The sequence below is a fragment of the Oncorhynchus masou genome, chromosome 25 (assembly GCF_036934945.1).
Source record: "Oncorhynchus masou masou isolate Uvic2021 chromosome 25, UVic_Omas_1.1, whole genome shotgun sequence".
NCBI lineage: Eukaryota > Metazoa > Chordata > Actinopteri > Salmoniformes > Salmonidae > Oncorhynchus > Oncorhynchus masou.
This window is the reverse complement of record NC_088236.1, coordinates 11,946,675-11,965,209: the sequence shown is the minus strand read 5'-3', so window position 1 is coordinate 11,965,209 and position 18,535 is coordinate 11,946,675. Positions and strand designations below refer to the sequence as shown.

At 50.9% G+C, this 18,535-nt stretch overlaps 1 protein-coding gene across 1 annotated transcript; it reads right to left on the bottom strand.

Annotated features, from left to right (window-relative positions):
• Positions 1 to 2,472: 2,472 nt before the first annotated feature.
• LOC135513496 (heat shock protein 67B1-like) lies at positions 2,473 to 7,931 on the bottom strand. Its single transcript, XM_064936374.1, has 4 exons — positions 7,475 to 7,931; positions 3,834 to 3,897; positions 3,439 to 3,559; positions 2,473 to 3,161 (listed from the first exon to the last, which is right to left on the bottom strand). The coding sequence occupies exons 1-4, from the start codon at positions 7,929 to 7,931 to the stop codon at positions 2,517 to 2,519; spliced, it is 1,287 nt and encodes a 428-aa protein (XP_064792446.1). The 3' UTR covers positions 2,473 to 2,516.
• Positions 7,932 to 18,535: the final 10,604 nt, after the last annotated feature.

Below are 18,535 nucleotides of genomic sequence, written 5' to 3'. Positions count from 1 at the left end.
CTACAGACTACGGTTTGCAATTGCACATGGTGACAAAGATCGTACTTTTTGGAGAAATGTCCTCTGGTCTGACGAAACTGTTTGTCCATAATGACCACAGTTATGTTTGGAGGAAAAAGGGAACACCATCCCAACTGTGAAGCACGCAGGAGGCAGCATCATGTTGTGGGGGTGCTTTGCTGCAGGAGGGACTGGTGGACTTCACAAAATAGACAGCATCATAAGGAGAGAAAATTATGTGGATATATTAAAGCAACATCTCAAGACATCAGTCAGGAAGTTAAAGCTTGGTCGCAAATGGGTCCTCCAAATGGACAATGACCCCAAGCATACTTCCAAAGTTGTGGCAAAATGGCTTTAGGACAACAAAGTCAAGATATTGGATTTGCCATCACAAAGCCCTGACCTCAATCCTATTGAAAATGTGTGGACAGAACTGAAAAAGCATGTGCTAGCCAGGAGGCCTGCAAACCTGACTCAGTTACACCAGCTCTGTCAGGAGGAATGGGCCTAAATTCACCCAACCTATTGTCGGAAGCTTGTGGAAGGCTACCCGAAACGTTTGACGTTTGAAGTTAAACAATTTAAAGGCAATGCTACAAAACACTAATTGAGTGTATGTAAACTTCAGACCCACTGGGAATGTGATGAAAGAAATAAAAGATGAAATAAATCATTCTCTCTACAATTATTCTGACATTTAACATTCTTAAAATAAAGTAGTGATCCTAACTGACCTAAGACAGGGAATTTTTTACTAGGATTAAATGTCAGGAATTGTGAAAAACTGAGTTTAAATGTATTTGGCTAAGGTGTATGTAAACTTCCGACTTGCATTTTTCTTTTAATGCATTTCTGAAAACCTGTTCCAACTTTGTCATTATGGGGTATTGTGATGTCATTATGGGGTATTGTGATGTCATTATGGGATATTGTGATGTCATTATGGGGTATTGTGATGGCATTATGGGGTATTGTGATGTCATTATGGGGTATTGTGATGTCATTATGGGGTATTGTGATGTCATTATGGGGTATTGTGATGTCATTATGGGGTATTGTGATGTCATTATGGGGTATTGTGATGTCATTATGGGGTATTGTGTGTAGACTGCTGATGATCAACATTTATTTAATCCATTTTAGAATAAGGCTGTAACGTAACAAGATTTGGAAAAAGTAAAATGGTCTAAATAATTTCCGAATGATTTAGGTGTGTGTTTCAAGTGGCACCCTTTCCCTTTATAATGAACCAATCATGGTCCATAGGGCTCTGGTCAAACGTTGTGCACTATACATGAAGTCTATAGGGTTACATTTGGGATGCAACCCAAGGATGAATACAGGGGAGTTTGTCACTGCCAAGGGTGAGGGGCAATAAGAGGGCATTACTAGATTAGTTGTTTCACTTCAGGGTGAACAATTGGAGGATTATGTCGCTTGCTGTGTCACACAAATTAGTGTTGTATTCAGATTAAGGTGTTTTGAAGGTGTTAGAATTCACATTTTGGGGATGTCCTGAGAATAGGCTTCTAGTTATCGAATTAATTCTGATTCGGTCAATGTTTTATCCTCCTATTTTACTGAGTGGAGCGAAAACCCTTCCATTGTGATGTTGTATTGTAGCTGTGATCAAAACCATGGTCGTCTCCTTGGCCAAGTTGCTCATCCTGAACTGACACATGTACTGTAAAACCCAGCTGTGCAAACATACTGAATGATGTCTGTCTACTCCTTTAAAGGCATTATAATTCATGAATCTTCATTATCTCAACGGCAACTGTATGCATGTGATTATCAACTGGAAAAGGTTATTTTTTTAGGTGGCTGTGTCAATATGATCACACAAGGAATACCAAAACAGATGGAATACCAAAACAGATGGAATATTGATGGTAAGTCGCTCTGGAAAAGAGTGTATGCGAAACGACTAAAATGTAAATGTAAATGTAAATGATAGTAACAAAATTGGTGGTCCTGTGTGGCTCAGGACAGAGCATGGCACTTTTTCATTTGCTATTGGTTTATTGGGACCACCCATATGCATGGTCCCAGTGACTGTGTAAGTCGTTTTGGACAAAAGCGTCTGCTAAATGGGATATATTATTATATTATTATATAAATTAACAACAACAGGACAAAGCATTAGCTTTTTCATTTGCTATTGGTTTATTGGAGCTCCAAACAGTGCATGGTCACAGTGACTGTGTGTGGTTCTTCACTCACACGCACATTGATAGAATCAGGGTTATTATGCAAGCTTTTGCTGCTAGCTGGTGAAGAAGTAGCTTGATCCCAGATCTGTTTGTGCTGTCTTGCCAATTCTTATGGTCATTGTCTACAATTGGTTGAACAAACAGATCTGGGACCAGGCTATTCCTAAAGAGGAAGTCTGCAGAATGCAGGCGCTTGGGATGGATGTTTTGAATCTTAGCAAATTCCTTATGAAATTACAGCCATGTCTCTCTCTCTCTCAGTCACATCTCATCCCCCTCTCTCTCTCTCTCTCTCTCTCTCTACTTGGTGTATGCCTGTTGCTCCATATCAGGGTGCTCTGGAACTTCCAGCTCCTGAGAGTGGTGGGCCCCCTCCTCTGATGGACTCATGCCTGGCTCGTGCTCCTCAGGCTGGGGCGGGGCCTCGGCTGCCTCCCCTGAGCCTTCCGAGTGCTGGGGCTCTTCGTCATGGTCTTGGGCTGGGTCTGTTTTGTGTTCCCCGCGGTCGGACGTGACTGTGTCTGGGGAGTCAGGGGCATCAAGGTGCTCAAAGGGCTCTGTGTGATCTGGAAGCCCTTCTCCCTCTTTTCCCTCTTCATCTGCATGCTCTGGGGGGTGGGTCTCCATCTCTCCAGCTGGCTTAGTGTGTGTCTCCCCCTCCTCTGCTCCTCCTCTCCCTTCCTCATGGCTCTTTGGCACAGCCGTGGCGCTGTCTGGCTGAGCCTCTTCTCCAGGGACCTCCTGTGCTAACTTGTCCCCATCCTTGGGTGCCTCTGTGGGGTGCATGGTGCCAGGCTCTGCGGGAGTGAAGTCACGCGCCTCCAGGGATACAGGGGCCATAGCAGGGGCAGATGGAGAAGGCTGGGAGTCTGTGTCAGCTACGGTAGTCTCCTCTGGTTTAGCTCCACCCTCCTCTCCATCTTCTCTTATGGTCTCCTTCTCCACCTTCGTAGTTAGACAAGCAGCAGTCAAGAAAATACAGGAAGCACACACATTAGAATTAAAGGTCATTTGTGTTCTAACTTTGTCCTTCTAATGTACATGACAGAAAATAATAAACAGGACATGACATGGACACGGACAGATTACCAGGAAAACTAGGAAATACCAACGCTTCCTACTTCCTATGCTATACTTTCTTTTCAGTGTCCAATGCCAGGAAGTGATGTAAACAATGAGAATCACATACAGTTGAGGTGTTATGGGTTTCACCCTTTGTTACCTGAATGGGAATGATGATGTCATCAGGGATGCTGGGGTCAGGAAGTGAAGCCTCCACAGTCAGAATTCCATCACCAGACAGAGAGGATCGTATGGTCTTAGAGACGATACCTATCGGGAGCCTGGGAAAGCACAACACCCTTTTACATTTACACAACACAGTATCGTAAGTTATATGTAGTAAACAGTTGTATTGTGTCATAATGCTGATGAATACAGTATCAATACAGTTAACATGCAAAAGTCATGTATATTGCTACATGTTGGTGTAAAGGACAGTAAATTGAGCACTCAAAACATTTCTCCCAGCTGCATGGTATTTTACAACATCAACTGTTGAAGCTGAAAAACATTTCTCACACACCGTGTTGAAAATCGAACAGCTTGGAAACTTACATGTATCTCCTGGTGAAACATCTAGCAACAAAACCATGCTCATCTGGTCTCTCTTCATGAGTCCCTGAGGATGAAATATCAACAATATTAGAAATATGAATAATACTAATAATATGGAGACCCACAGTGGGGCAAGACAACACAGAGACAGCAGGGTGGAGTTAGACAACACAGAGACAGCAGGGTGGAGTTAGACAACACTGAGACAGCAGGGTGGAGTTAGACAACACAGAGACAGCAGGGTGGAGTTAGACAACACTGAGACAGCAGGGTGGAGTTAGACAACACTGAGACAGCAGGGTGGAGTTAGACAACACTGAGACAGCAGGGTGGAGCTAGACAACACTGAGACAGCAGGGTGGAGCTAGACAACACAGAGACAGCAGGGTGGAGCTAGACAACACTGAGACAGCAGGGTGGAGCTAGACAACACAGAGACAGCAGGGTGGAGCTAGACAACACTGAGACAGCAGGGTGGAGCTAGACAACACAGAGACAGCAGGGTGGAGCTAGACAACACAGAGACAGCAGGGTGGAGCTAGACAACAAAGAGACAGCAGGGTGGAGCTAGACAACACAGAGACAGCAGTATGGGGCAAGACAACACTGAGACAGCAGTATGGAGTTAGACAACACAGAGACAGCAGGGTGGAGCTAGACAACACTGAGACAGCAGGGTGGAGCTAGACAACACTGAGACAGCAGGGTGGAGCTAGACAACACTGAGACAGCAGGGTGGTGCTAGACAACACTGAGACAGCAGTATGGAGCTAGACAACACTGAGACAGCAGGGTGGAGCTAGACAACACTGAGACAGCAGGGTGGAGCTAGGCAACACTGAGACAGCAGTATGGAGCTAGACATCACTGAGACAGCAGGGTGGAGCTAGACAACACTGAGACAGCAGGGTGGAGCTAGACAACACTGAGACAGCAGGGTGGAGCTAGACAACACTGAGACAGCACTATGGAGTTAGACAACACTGAGACAGCAGGGTGGAGTTAGACAACACTGAGATAGCAGTATGGAGCTAGACAACACTGAGACAGCAGGGTGGAGTTAGACAACACTGAGACAGCAGTATGGAGCTAGACAACACTGAGACAGCAGTATGGAGCTAGACAACACTGAGACAGCAGGGTGGAGCTAGACAACACTGAGACAGCAGGGTGTAGTTAGACAACACTGAGATAGCAGGGTGGAGCTAGACAACACTGAGACAGCAGGGTGGAGCTAGACAACACTGAGACAGCAGGGTGGTGCTAGACAACACTGAGACAGCAGTATGGAGCTAGACAACACTGAGACAGCAGGGTGGAGGACAACACTGAGACAGCAGGGTGGAGCTAGGCAACACTGAGACAGCACTATGGAGACTGAGACAGCAGGGTGGAGTTAGACAACACTGAGACAGCAGGGTGGAGTTAGACAACACTGAGACAGCAGTATGGAGCTAGACAACACTGAGACAGCAGTATGGAGCTAGACAACACTGAGACAGCAGGGTGGAGCTAGACAACACTGAGACAGCAGGGTGTAGTTAGACAACACTGAGATAGCAGGGTGGAGCTAGACAACACTGAGACAGCAGGGTGGAGCTAGACAACACTGAGACAGCAGGGTGGTGCTAGACAACACTGAGACAGCAGTATGGAGCTAGACAACACTGAGACAGCAGGGTGGAGCTAGACAACACTGAGACAGCAGGGTGGAGCTAGGCAACACTGAGACAGCAGTATGGAGCTAGACATCACTGAGACAGCAGGGTGGAGCTAGACAACACTGAGACAGCAGTATGGAGCTAGACAACACTGAGACAGCAGGGTGGAGCTAGACAACACTGAGACAGCACTATGGAGTTAGACAACACTGAGACAGCAGGGTGGAGTTAGACAACACTGAGATAGCAGTATGGAGCTAGACAACACTGTGACAGCAGGGTGGAGTTAGACAACACTGAGACAGCAGTATGGAGCTAGACAACACTGAGACAGCAGTATGGAGCTAGACAACACTGAGACAGCAGGGTGGAGCTAGACAACACTGAGACAGCAGGGTGTAGTTAGACAACACTGAGACAGCAGGGTGGAGCTAGACAACACTGAGACAGCAGGGTGGAGCTAGACAACACTGAGACAGCAGGGTGGAGCTAGACAACACTGAGACAGCAGTATGGAGTTTGACAACACTGAGACAGCAGGGTGGAGCTAGACAACACTGAGACAGCAGGGTGGAGCTAGACAACACTGAGACAGCAGGGTGGAGCTAGACAACACTGAGACAGCAGTATGGAGTTAGACAACACTGAGACAGCAGGGTGGAGCTAGACAACACTGAGACAGCAGGGTGGAGCTAGACAACACTGAGACAGTAGGGTGGAGCTAGACAACACTGAGACAGCAGGGTGGAGCTAGACAACACTGAGACAGCAGGGTGGAGCTAGACAACACTGAGACAGCAGTATGGAGTTAGACAACACTGAGACAGTAGGAAGGAGCTAGGCAACACTGAGACAGCAGTATGGAGTTAGACAACACTGAGACAGCAGGGTGGAGCTAGACAACACTGAGACAGCAGGGTGGAGCTAGACAACACTGAGACAGCAGTATTGAGCTAGACAACACTGAGACAGCAGGGTGGAGCTAGACAACACAGAGACAGCAGGGTGCTGCTAGGCAACACTGAGACAACAGGGTGGAGCTAGACAACACTGAGACAGCAGGGTGGAGCTAGACAACACTGAGACAGCAGGGGGTTGCTAGACAACACTGAGACAGCAGGGTGGAGCTAGACAACACTGAGACAGCAGGGTGGAACTAGGCAACACTGAGACAGCAGTATTGAGCTAGACAACACTGAGACAGCAGGGTGGTGATAGACAACATTAAGACAGCAGGGTGGAGCTAGGCAACACTGAGACAGCAGTATGGAGCTAGACAACACTGAGACAGCAGGTTGGAGCTAGACAACACTGAGACAGCAGGGTGGTGATAGACAACACTAAGACAGCAGTATGGTTTAGACAACACTTAGACAGCAGGGTGGAGCTAGGCAACACTAAGACAGCAGTATGGAGTAAGACAACACTGAGACAGCAGGGTGGAGTTCGACAACACTGAGACAGCAGGGTGGAGCTAGGCAACACTGAGACAGTGTGGTGGATACTAACTCAAACAGAGTTGCAGGATAACTTCTACATACAGTACGTTCCAACGTTTGAACGCCTTGACCGTTTGAACATCTTGACGAACGATCTGGCCTTAATGGTCATGTAGTGTTATAATCTCCACCCAGCACAGCCAGAAGAGGATTGGCCACTCCTCAGAGCCTGGTTCCTCTCTAGGTTTCTTCCTAGGTCCCTGCCTTTCTAGGGAGTTTTTCCTAGCCACTGTGCTTCTGCATCTGCAAGCTTGTTCCCTGGTTTTTCAGGCTGGGTATCTGTAAAGCACTTTGTGACGTCTGCTATAGTAAAAAGGTATTTTGATTGATTGATGGATTGAACTCAGCAACATTTTAGTTTAAATTGACTGTATCTATGGCGCTATAACATAACTGGGGCATTTCAGTTTAAATAGGCCCAGTATCTATGCTATGTCATTACAGGAGCATTTCAATATAGTTCCAGAACAGGTAGGCCTACCTCCGATCTCCAGGAAGCCGCTGCGGGTCCTGAGAGTGATCTCTGCGGGGGAGAAGTGACTGACATCCAGGGTGATCCTCCAATTGTGCCCCTCCACCCGGACCTCCGACAGCCCCTTCAACCCTGCAGACTCTACCCTGCTCAGCTTGGGGGCTAGCTGGTGCATTGAGGAGGCCGGGGCCGGAAAGGAGGGCACCAAGAGGGGCATAGAGGGAATGTACTCAGTCCAGGAGCTGGCTGCCAGGAGTCTATGGATGTTATCCATCCAGCTGAGGTCACGGAGGTCTCCGGCCTCTAGGAACGGTGGCAGGCCGAAATCCTGGTTGGGAAGGAGGCTGCTAGGGGTGGGCCGCTGCCACCAGCTCCACAGGGGGGACCAGAAGAAGTCCCTAGAGTAGTGAGGACGTGATGGGGCCCCTGGTGCCGATGGGGCCGCTGCTTTGGTCTGCTCGGTCATGGTTCAGAAAAATGTTACAGGGTTGGAGAGAGAGAGAGACCCACAGCAAGTAAAAAATGCTGGAGTGCTAACGGTAACGATACAGGAGGAGAGGGTCGCAGAAGAGAAGAAACACTGTGCAGCGAAGACAGAGATGTCTCTGGGGCTCTTTATATACCCACCCTGTCTGTTTTAGCACTTCATAAGCAGTAACAGTTATCTTATGAGAGGGGAATGTGAGGGCGAGGTGATAGGTGCACCTAGGAGTCAGAGCTGATACCTCTCTGTAGACAGGCCCAGGGGAAGGGGGCATACACAGAGCGCATAACAAATGGAAACCTATTCCCTTTATAGTGCACTCCTTTAGGGTGCTAGTCAAAAGGGCTTTGGTCAGGAGTAGTGCATTATATAGGGAATAGGGTGCCATTTGGGCAAAACCAGAAGCAGAACTAATTAGATGTATTTATATCTGTGAGGGGGAAACGGCAAATAGCTGCTGGATGACTCCAGATGAGGTAGAAGAGCTGCTATACTTCTCATGTCTCTCTGTGTGTGTGTGTGTGTGTGTGTGTGTGTGTGTGTGTGTGTGTGTGTGTGTGTGTGTGTGTGTGTGTGTGTGTGTGTGTGTGTGCGTGCGTGCGTGCGTATGAGGTGAGGTGAAGAAGGTGTTGTCGAGGCCCAGCCCTGGCTGTGACAGACCCGGTCAACCTTCTCACGTCCCAGTGATCTTCATTCTCTCTCTGGTAACTAGGGGTCCTCAGCTGTGTGTTGAAGGGTGTGTAATTCATGCCCTTCTTAAATACTTCCTTCCTCCCTTGCATCCTTCCTTCCTACCTTTCCTGAACAAATCTCTTATCTGATATAGTTGGACTGGTGAAAACTATGTGATAGAACCGTTGCTTAAACCTTGTGTTAGATTAGTCATTACTTCAAGGTAGGGAGGAAGGAAGGTTGTTTTTCCAACCGGGCATCAGTCTCTGTCTTGAGAGTTGACCCGCTCATTTAGATGCCCTGCTGTGTCAGTTTGTGTTTATTTTGAAACATGAAATGCTTCCCGTGATCTTTTGGGATAGACATAGTTCAACCTGTGTGTGTGCGCGTGCATCAAAATCAAATCAAATTGTAAACTCAGCAAAAAAATAAACGTTCTCTCACTGTCAACTGCATTTATTTTCAGAAAACTTAACATGTGTAAATATTTGTATTAACATAACAGAAGATTCAACAACTGAGACATAAACTGAACGAGTTTAGACTAACAGAAATGGAATAATGTATCCCTGAACAAAGGGGGGGTCAAAATCAAAAGTAACAGTCAGTATCTGGTGTGGCCACCAGCTGCATTAAGGACTGAGGTGCATCGCCTCCTCATGGACTGCGCTCTTCCACCAAGACACCTGCAAGTTCCTGGACAGTTCTGGGGGGAATGGCCCTAGTCCTCACCCTCCAATCCAACAGGTCCCAGACGTGCTCAATGGGACTGAGATCCGGGACTTGCTCAATGGGACTCAGCCTATTGCAGAGAGTCTGAGCACTGTTGGAGGGACTGTGTGTTCCTGGTTTAACTCAGGCAGTTGTTGTTGCCATCCTGTACCTGTCCCGCAGGTGTGATGTTCGGATGTTCCGATCCTGTGCAGGTGTTGTTACACGTGGTCTGCCACTGCGAGGACGATCAGCTGTCCATCCTGTCTCCCTGTAGCGCTGTCTTAGTCATCTCACAGTACGGACATTGCAAATTATTGCCCTGGCCACATCTGTAGTCCTCATGCCTCCTTGCAGCATGCCTAAGGCACATTCACACAGATGAGCCCTGGGCATCTTTCTTTTTTCAGAGTCAGTAGAAAGGCCTCTTTAGTGTCCTAAGCTTTTATAAACGTGACCTTAATTGCCTACCGTCTGTAAGCTGTTAGTGTCTTAACGACCGTTCCACAGGTGCATGTTCATTAAATGTTTATGGTTCATTGAACAAGCATAGGAAACAGTGTTTAAACCCTTTACAATAAAGATCTGTGAAGTTATTTGGATTTTTATAAATTATCTCTGAAAGACAGAGTCCTGAAAAAGGGACGTTTCTTTTTTTGCTGAGTTTATTTGTCTCATGCACCAAATACAACAGGGAACTTTCATACTTACCAGCATTTTCCCAATAGAGTAAGACAAATCTACAAATATGACAACAAAAATAATAACACAGCAAAATAACAATCACGAGGCTATATACAGGGAGTACCGGTACCGAGTCAATGTGGAGGCTATATACAGGGGGTACCGGAACTGAGTCAATGTGGAGGCTATATACAGGGAGTACTGGTACTGAGTCAATGTGGAGGCTATATACAGGGAGTACTGGTACCGAGTCAATGTGGAGGCTATATACATGTGGGGTACCGGTACCGAGTCAATGTGGAGGCTATATACAGGGGGTACCGGTACAGAGTCAATGTGCTATATACAGGGGGTACCGGAGTCAATGTCAATGTGGAGGCTATATACAGGGGTACCGGTAGTCAATGTGGAGGCCGGTACTGAGTCAATGTGGAGGCTATATACAGGGAGTACTGGTACCGAGTCAATGTGGAGGCTATATACAGGGAGTACCGGTACTGAGTCAATGTGGAGGCTATATACAAGGGCTACCGGTACAGAGTCAATGTGGAGGCTATATACAGGGAGTACTGGTACCGAGTCAATGTGGAGGCTATATACAGGGGTAGTCCGGTACAGGGGTACCGAGTCAATGTGGAGGCTATATACAGGGGGTACCGGTACAGAGTCAATGTGGAGGCTATATACAGGGAGTACCGGTACTGAGTCAATGTGGAGGCTATATACAGGGAGTACTGGTACCGAGTCAATGTGGAGGCTATATACAGGGGGTACCGGTACCGAGTCAATGTGGAGGCTATACAGAGTCAATGTGGAGGTTATATACAGTACCGGGGAGTACCGGTACTGAGTCAATGTGGAGGCTATATACAGGGGGGGTACTGGTACAGAGTCAATGTGGAGGCTATATACAGGGGGTACCGGTACCGACAGAGTCAATGTGGAGGCTATATACACAGGGGGTACCGGTACAGAGTCAATGTGGAGGCTATATACAGGGGGTACCGGTACGTCAATGTGGAGGCTATATACAGGGGTACCCGAGTCAATGTGGAGGCTATATACAGGGAGTACTGGTACCGAGTCAATGTGGAGGCTATATACAGGGGGTACCGGTACTGAGTCAATGTGGAGGCTATATACAGGGAGTACCGGTACTGAGTCAATGTGGAGGCTATATACAAGGGCTACCGGTACAGAGTCAATGTGGAGGCTATATACAGGGAGTACTGGTACCGAGTCAATGTGGAGGCTATATACAGGGGGTACCGGTACAGAGTCAATGTGGAGGCTATATACAGGGAGTACCGGTACTGAGTCAATGTGGAGGCTATATACAGGGGGTACTGGTACAGAGTCAATGTGGAGGCTATATACAAGGGCTACCGGTACAGAGTCAATGTGGAGGCTATATACAGGGGTACCGGTACAGAGTCAATGTGGAGGCTATATACAGGGGTACCGGTACTGAGTCAATGTGGAGGCTATATACAGGGGGGGTAGTCGGTACAGAGTCAATGTGGAGGCTATATACAGGGGGTACCGGTACAGAGTCAATGTGGAGGCTATATACAGGGGTACCGGTACTGAGTCAATGTGGAGGCTATATACAGGGGGTACCGGTACAGAGTCAATGTGGAGGCTATATACATGTGGGGGTACCGGTACAGAGTCAATGTGGAGGCTATATACAGGGGGTACCGGTACAGAGTCATGTGGAGGCTATATACAGGGGGTACCGGTACAGAGTCAATGTGGAGGCTATATACAGGGGGTACCGGTACAGAGTCAATGTGGAGGCTATATACAGGGGGTACCGGTACAGAGTCAATGTGGAGGCTATATACAGGGGGTACCGGTACTGAGTCAATGTGGAGGCTATATACAGGGAGTACCGGTACAGAGTCAATGTGGAGGCTATATACAGGGAGTACTGGTACAGAGTCAATGTGGAGGCTATATACAGGGAGTACCGGTACTGAGTCAATGTGGAGGCTATATACAGGGGGTACCGGTACAGAGTCAATGTGGAGGCTATATACAGGGAGTACTGGTACCGAGTCAATGTGGAGGCTATATACATGTGGGGAGTACCGGTACTGAGTCAATGTGGAGGCTATATACATGTGGAGGTACTGGTACCGAGTCAATGTGGAGGCTATATACAGGGAGTACCGGTACTGAGTCAATGTGGAGGCTATATACAGGGAGTACCGGTACAGAGTCAATGTGGAGGCTATATACAGGGGGTACCGGTACTGAGTCAATGTGGAGGCTATATACAGGGAGTACTGGTACCGAGTCAATGTGGAGGCTATATACAGGGAGTACCGGTACAGAGTCAATGTGGAGGCTATATACAGGGAGTACCGGTACTGAGTCAATGTGGAGGCTATATACAGGGAGTACTGGTACCGAGTCAATGTGGAGGCTATATACAGGGGGTACCGGTACTGAGTCAATGTGGCTATATACAGGGGTACCGGTACTGAGTCAATGTGGAGGCTATATACAGGGAGTACTGGTACCGAGTCAATGTGGAGGCTATATACAGGGAGTACTGGTACAGAGTCAATGTGCGAGGGTAAGAAATAGTTGAGATAATTGAGGTAATATGAACATGTAGGTGAGATAATTGGAGGCTAATATGAACATGTAGGTGAGATAATTGAGGTAATATGAACATGTAGGTGAGATAATTGAGGTAACATGAACATGTAGGTGAGATAATTGAGGTAATATGAACATGTAGGTGAGATACATTGAGGTAACATGAACATGTAGGTGAGATAATTGAGGTAACATGAACATGTGTACAGATAAGGTGAGATAATTGAGATAATGTGGAGGTAGATTCCAAGAACACAGGATGAGATGTTACTATCCTTTGTGCAAGCACTTGCAAGAGTTAATGAACAGTGAGCCTGGTGAAATTTGGGAGCGCATCGTCAGTAGTGTACCTTTGGTTCCTAGGGTGTTTCGGCCTTTCACACTATACACCCTCCCCAAAGGCGGCCAGCGACAGAGTGATCAATCCTACGCTTGCGTCCCGGTAATATGAACATGTAGGTGAGATAATTGATGTAATATGAACATGTAGGTGACCAGGCAATCTGGATAGATAATTAACAAAGAAGCAGCAGCGTATGACAACAGTGAAGAGTGTGAAAGTGTGTCTGTGTGAGTGTGTGTGTGGCATCAATATGAGTGTGTGTCTGTGTGAGTGTGTGTGTGTGGCATCAATATGAGTGTGTGTCTGTGTGAGTGTGTGTGTGGCATCAATATGAGTGTGTGTCTGTGTGAGTGTGTGTGTGGCATCAATATGAGTGTGTCTGTGTGAGTGTGTGTGTGGCATCAATATGAGTGTGTGCCTGTGTGAGTGTGTGTGGCATCAATATGAGTGTGTGTCTGTGTGAGTGTGTGTGTGGCATCAATATGAGTGTGTGTCTGTGTGAGTGTGTGTGTGGCATCAATATGAGTGTGTGTCTGTGTGAGTGTGTGTGTGGCATCAATATGAGTGTGTGTCTGTGTGAGTGTGTGTGTGGCATCAATATGAGTGTGTGTCTGTGTGAGTGTGTGTGTGGCATCAATATGAGTGTGTGTCTGTGTGAGTGTGTGTGTGGCATCAATATGAGTGTGTGTCTGTGTGTGTGTGTGTGAGTGTGTGTGTGGCATCAATATGAGTGTGTGTCTGTGTGAGTGTGTGTGTGGCATCAATATGAGTGTGTGTCTGTGTGAGTGTGTGTGTGGCATCAATATGAGTGTGTGTCTGTGTGAGTGTGTGACTCTTACTAAACTAGAGACTGACATAATGTTTAGATTACGCATTAGGTCACATTATTTTATATCACGCCTGTTGAGTGCCTTTTAATTGTATGTGTTTGCAACAATTACCTTTTACTTCATTTTTAGATTCTCACGTGTGAAATTGAATTGCGTGAACTATTTGTTAACTTGCATGGACTACATTGACTTGAGACAGCTGTTGGCAATTCCTCAAAAACCTCCTCCATCCCCAAACTAATTACTAAACACGCCCACGAACTATAGTTACTGGAACTTACCCTCAGGGGGTGGGGACTAGGGACCTCTCGACCGACGGACGTCCACCTTGTGCTGCTGCATGCCGCTTCTCGACACTGTTCACCTGCTGACACGGGGACACACCCCTCTCCACTGTTCACCTGCTGATACAGGGACACGCCCCTCTCCACTGTTCACCTGCTGAAACAGGGACACGCCCCTCTCCACTGTTCTCCTGCTGATACAGGGACACGCCCCTCTCCACTGTTCACCTGCTGACACAGGGACACGCCCCTCTCCACTGTTCACCTGCTGACACAGGGACACGCCCCTCTCCACTGTTCACCTGCTGACACAGGGACACGCCCCTCTCCACTGTTCACCTGCTGACACAGGGACACGCCCCTTTCCACTGTTCACCTGCTGACACAGGGACACGCCCCTCTCCACTGTTCACCTGCTGACACAGGGACACGCCCCTCTCCACTGTTCACCTGCTGACACAGGGACACGCCCCTCTCCACTGTTCACCTGCTGACATATGAGTGGGACACGCCCCTCTCCACCGTTTGACCTGCTGACACGGGGACACGCCCCTCTCTACTGTTCCCCTGCTGACACAGGGACACGCCCCTCTCTACTGTTCCCCTGCTAACACGGGGACACGCCCCTTTCCACTGTTCCCCTGCTGACACAGGGACACGCCCCTCTCCACTGTTCACCTGCTGACATGGGGACACGCCCCCTCCAATGTTCGCCTGCTGACATGGGGACACGCCCCCCTCCAATGTTCACCTGCTGACACGGGGACACGCCCCTCTCCACTGTTCACCTGCTGACACAGGGACACGCCCCTCTCCACTGTTCACCTGCTGACACAGGGACACGCCCCTCTCCACTGTTCACCTGCTGACACAGGGACACGCCCCTCTCCACTGTTCACCTGCTGACACAGGGACACGCCCCTCTCCACTGTTCACCTGCTGACACGGGGACACGCCCCTCTCCACCGTTTGACCTGCTGACACGGGGACACGCCCCTCTCTACTGTTCCCCTGCTGACACAGGGACACGCCCCTCTCTACTGTTCCCCTGCTAACACGGGGACACGCCCCTTTCCACTGTTCCCCTGCTGACACAGGGACACGCCCCTCTCCACTGTTCACCTGCTGACATGGGGACACGCCCCCCTCCAATGTTCGCCTGCTGACATGGGGACACGCCCCCCTCCAATGTTCACCTGCTGACACGGGGACACGCCCCTCTCCACTGTTCGCCTGCTGACACAGGGACACGCCCCTTTTCACTGTTCCCCTGCTGTCATGGGGACACGCCCCCCTCCAATGTTCGACTGCTGACACGGGGACACGCCCCTCTCCACTGTTCGCCTGCTGACACAGGGACACGCCCCCCTCCACTGTTCGCCTGCTGACAAAGGGACACGCGCCTCTCCACTGTTCCCCTGCTGACACAGGGACACGCCCCTCTACACTGTTCTCATGCTGACACGGGGACACGTCCCTCTCCACTGTTCCCCTGCTGACACGGGGACACGCCCCTCTCCACTGTTCCCCTGCTGACACGGGGACACGCCCCTCTCCACTGTTCCCCTGCTGACACGGGGACACGCCCCTCTCCACTGTTCCCCTCCTGACACAATTGCGCCCCCTCCAATGTTCGCCTGCTGACACGGGGACACGCCCCTCCTCCACTGTTCCTCTACTGACACAAGGACTCGCCCCTCTCCACTGTTCCCCTGCTGACACGGGGACACGCCCCTCTCCACTGTTCCCCTGCTGACACGGGGACACGCCCCTCTCCACTGTTCCCCTGCTGACACGGGGACACGCCCCTCTCCACTGTTCCCCTCCTGACACAAGGACACGCCCCCCTCCAATGTTCGCCTGCTGACACGGGGACACGCCCCTCTCCACTGTTCCTCTACTGACACAAGGACTCGCCCCTCTCCACTGTTCCCCTGCTGACAAAGGGACACGCGCCTCTCCACTGTTCCCCTGCTGACACAGGGACACGCCCCTCTCCACTGTTCGCCTGCTGACAAAGGGACACGCGCCTCTCCACTGTTCCCCTGCTGACACAGGGACACGCCCCTCTACACTGTTCTCATGCTGACACGGGGACACGTCCCTCTCCACTGTTCCCCTGCTGACACGGGGACACGCCCCTCTCCACTGTTCCCCTGCTGACACGGGGACACGCCCCTCTCAACTGTTCCTCTACTGACACAAGGACTCGCCCCTCTCCACTGTTCCCCTGCTGACACGGGGACACGCCACTGTTCCCCTGCTGACATGGGGACACGCCCCTCTCCACTATTTGCCTGCTGACACAGGGACACGTCCCTCTCCACTGTTCCCCTGCTGACACAGGGACACGCCCCTCTCCACTGTTCCCCTGCTGACATGGGGACACACCCCTCTCCACTGTTCCCCTGCTGACACAGCAAGACACCCCTCTGCACTGTTCCCCTGCTAACACAGGGACACGTCCCTCTCCACTGTTCCCCTGCTGACACAGGGACACGCCCCTCTCCACTGTTCCCCTGCTGACATGGGGACACACCCCTCTCCACTGTTCCCCTGCTGACACAGCATGACACCCCACTGCACTGTTCCCCTGCTAACACAGGGACACGCCCCTCTCCACTGTTCCCCTGCTGACACAGGGACACGCCCCTCTCCACTGTTCCCCTGCTGACACAGGGACACGCCCCTCTCCACTGTTCCCCTGCTGACACAGGGACACGCCCCTCTCCACTGTTCCCCTGCTGACACAGGGACACGCCCCTCTCCACTGTTCCCCTGCTGACACAGGGACACGCCCCTCTCCACTGTTCCCCTGCTGACACAGGGACACGCCCCTCTACACTGTTCACCTGCTGACACGGGGTCACGCACCTCTGAACTGTTCCCCTGCTGACACGGGGACACGCCCCTCTGAACTGTTCCCCTGCTGACACGGGGACACGCCCCTCTCCACTGTTCCCCTGCTGACACGGGGACACGCCCCTCTGAACTGTTCCCCTGCTGACACAGGGACACGCCCCTCTCCACTGTTCCCCTGCTGACACAGGGACACGCCCCTCTCCACTGTTCGCCTGCTGACATGGGGACACACCCCTCTCCACTGTTCGCCTGCTGACACGGGGACACGCCCCCCTCCAATGTTCCCCTGCTGACACAGGGACACGCCCCTCTCCACTGTTCCCCTGCTGACACAGGGACACGCCCCTCTGAACTGTTCCCCTGCTGACACGGGGACACGCCCCTCTGCACTGTTCGCCTGCTGACACGGGGACACGCCCCCCTCCAATGTTCCCCTGCTGACACGGGGACACGCCCCTCTGAACTGTTCCCCTGCTGACACGGGGACACGCCCCTCTGCACTGTTCGCCTGCTGACACGGGGACACGCCCCTCTCCACTGTTCACCTGCTGACACGGGGACACGCCCCTCTGAACTGTTCCCCTGCTGACACGGGGACACGCCCCTCTGCACTGTTCACCTGCTGACACGGGGACACGCCCCTCTGCACTGTTCACCTGCTGACACGGGGACACGCCCCTCTGCACTGTTCGCCTGCTGACACGGGGACACGCCCCTCTCCACTGTTCCCCTGCTGACACGGGGACACGCCCCTCTGCACTGTTCACCTGCTGACACGGGGACACGCCCCTCTCCCCTGTTCCCTTGCTGACACTGGGACATGCCCCTCTCCCCTGTTCCCCTGCTGACACGGGGACACGCCCCTCTCCACTGTTCCCCTGCTGACACGGGGACACGCCCCTCTGCACTGTTCGCCTGCTGACACGGGGACACGCCCCTCTCCACTGTTCCCCTGCTGACACGGGGACACGCCCCTCTGCACTGTTCCCCTGCTGACACGGGGACACGCCCCTCTCCCCTGTTCCCTTGCTGACACGGGGACACGCCCCTCTCCACTGTTCCTCTACTGACACGGGGACACGCCCCTCTCCACTGTTCCCCTGCTGACACGGGGACACGCCCCTCTCCACTGTTCCTCTACTGACACAAGGACTCGCCCCTCTCCACTGTTCTCCTGCTGACACGGGGACACGCCCCTCTCCACTGTTCGCCTGCTGACACAGGGACACGCCCCTCTCCACTGTTCGCCTGCTGACACAGGGACACGCCCCTCTTCACTGTTCGCCTGCTGACACAGGGACACACCCCTCTCCACTGTTCGCCTGCTGACACAGGGACACGCCCCTCTCCACTGTTCGCCTGCTGACACGGGGACACGCCCCTCGCCACTCTTCGCCTGCTGACACGGGGACACGCCCCTCGCCACTCTTCGCCTGCTGACACGGGGACACGCCCCTCGCCACTCTTCGCCTGCTGACACGGGGACAGGCACCTGTATCTGTTCCTGTGCCAACAGACATGAATAATAAAAATGAAAGCTATCCGTATACCCAGGAATTCCATACAAGCATGGGGATTGTTAGTGTGTGT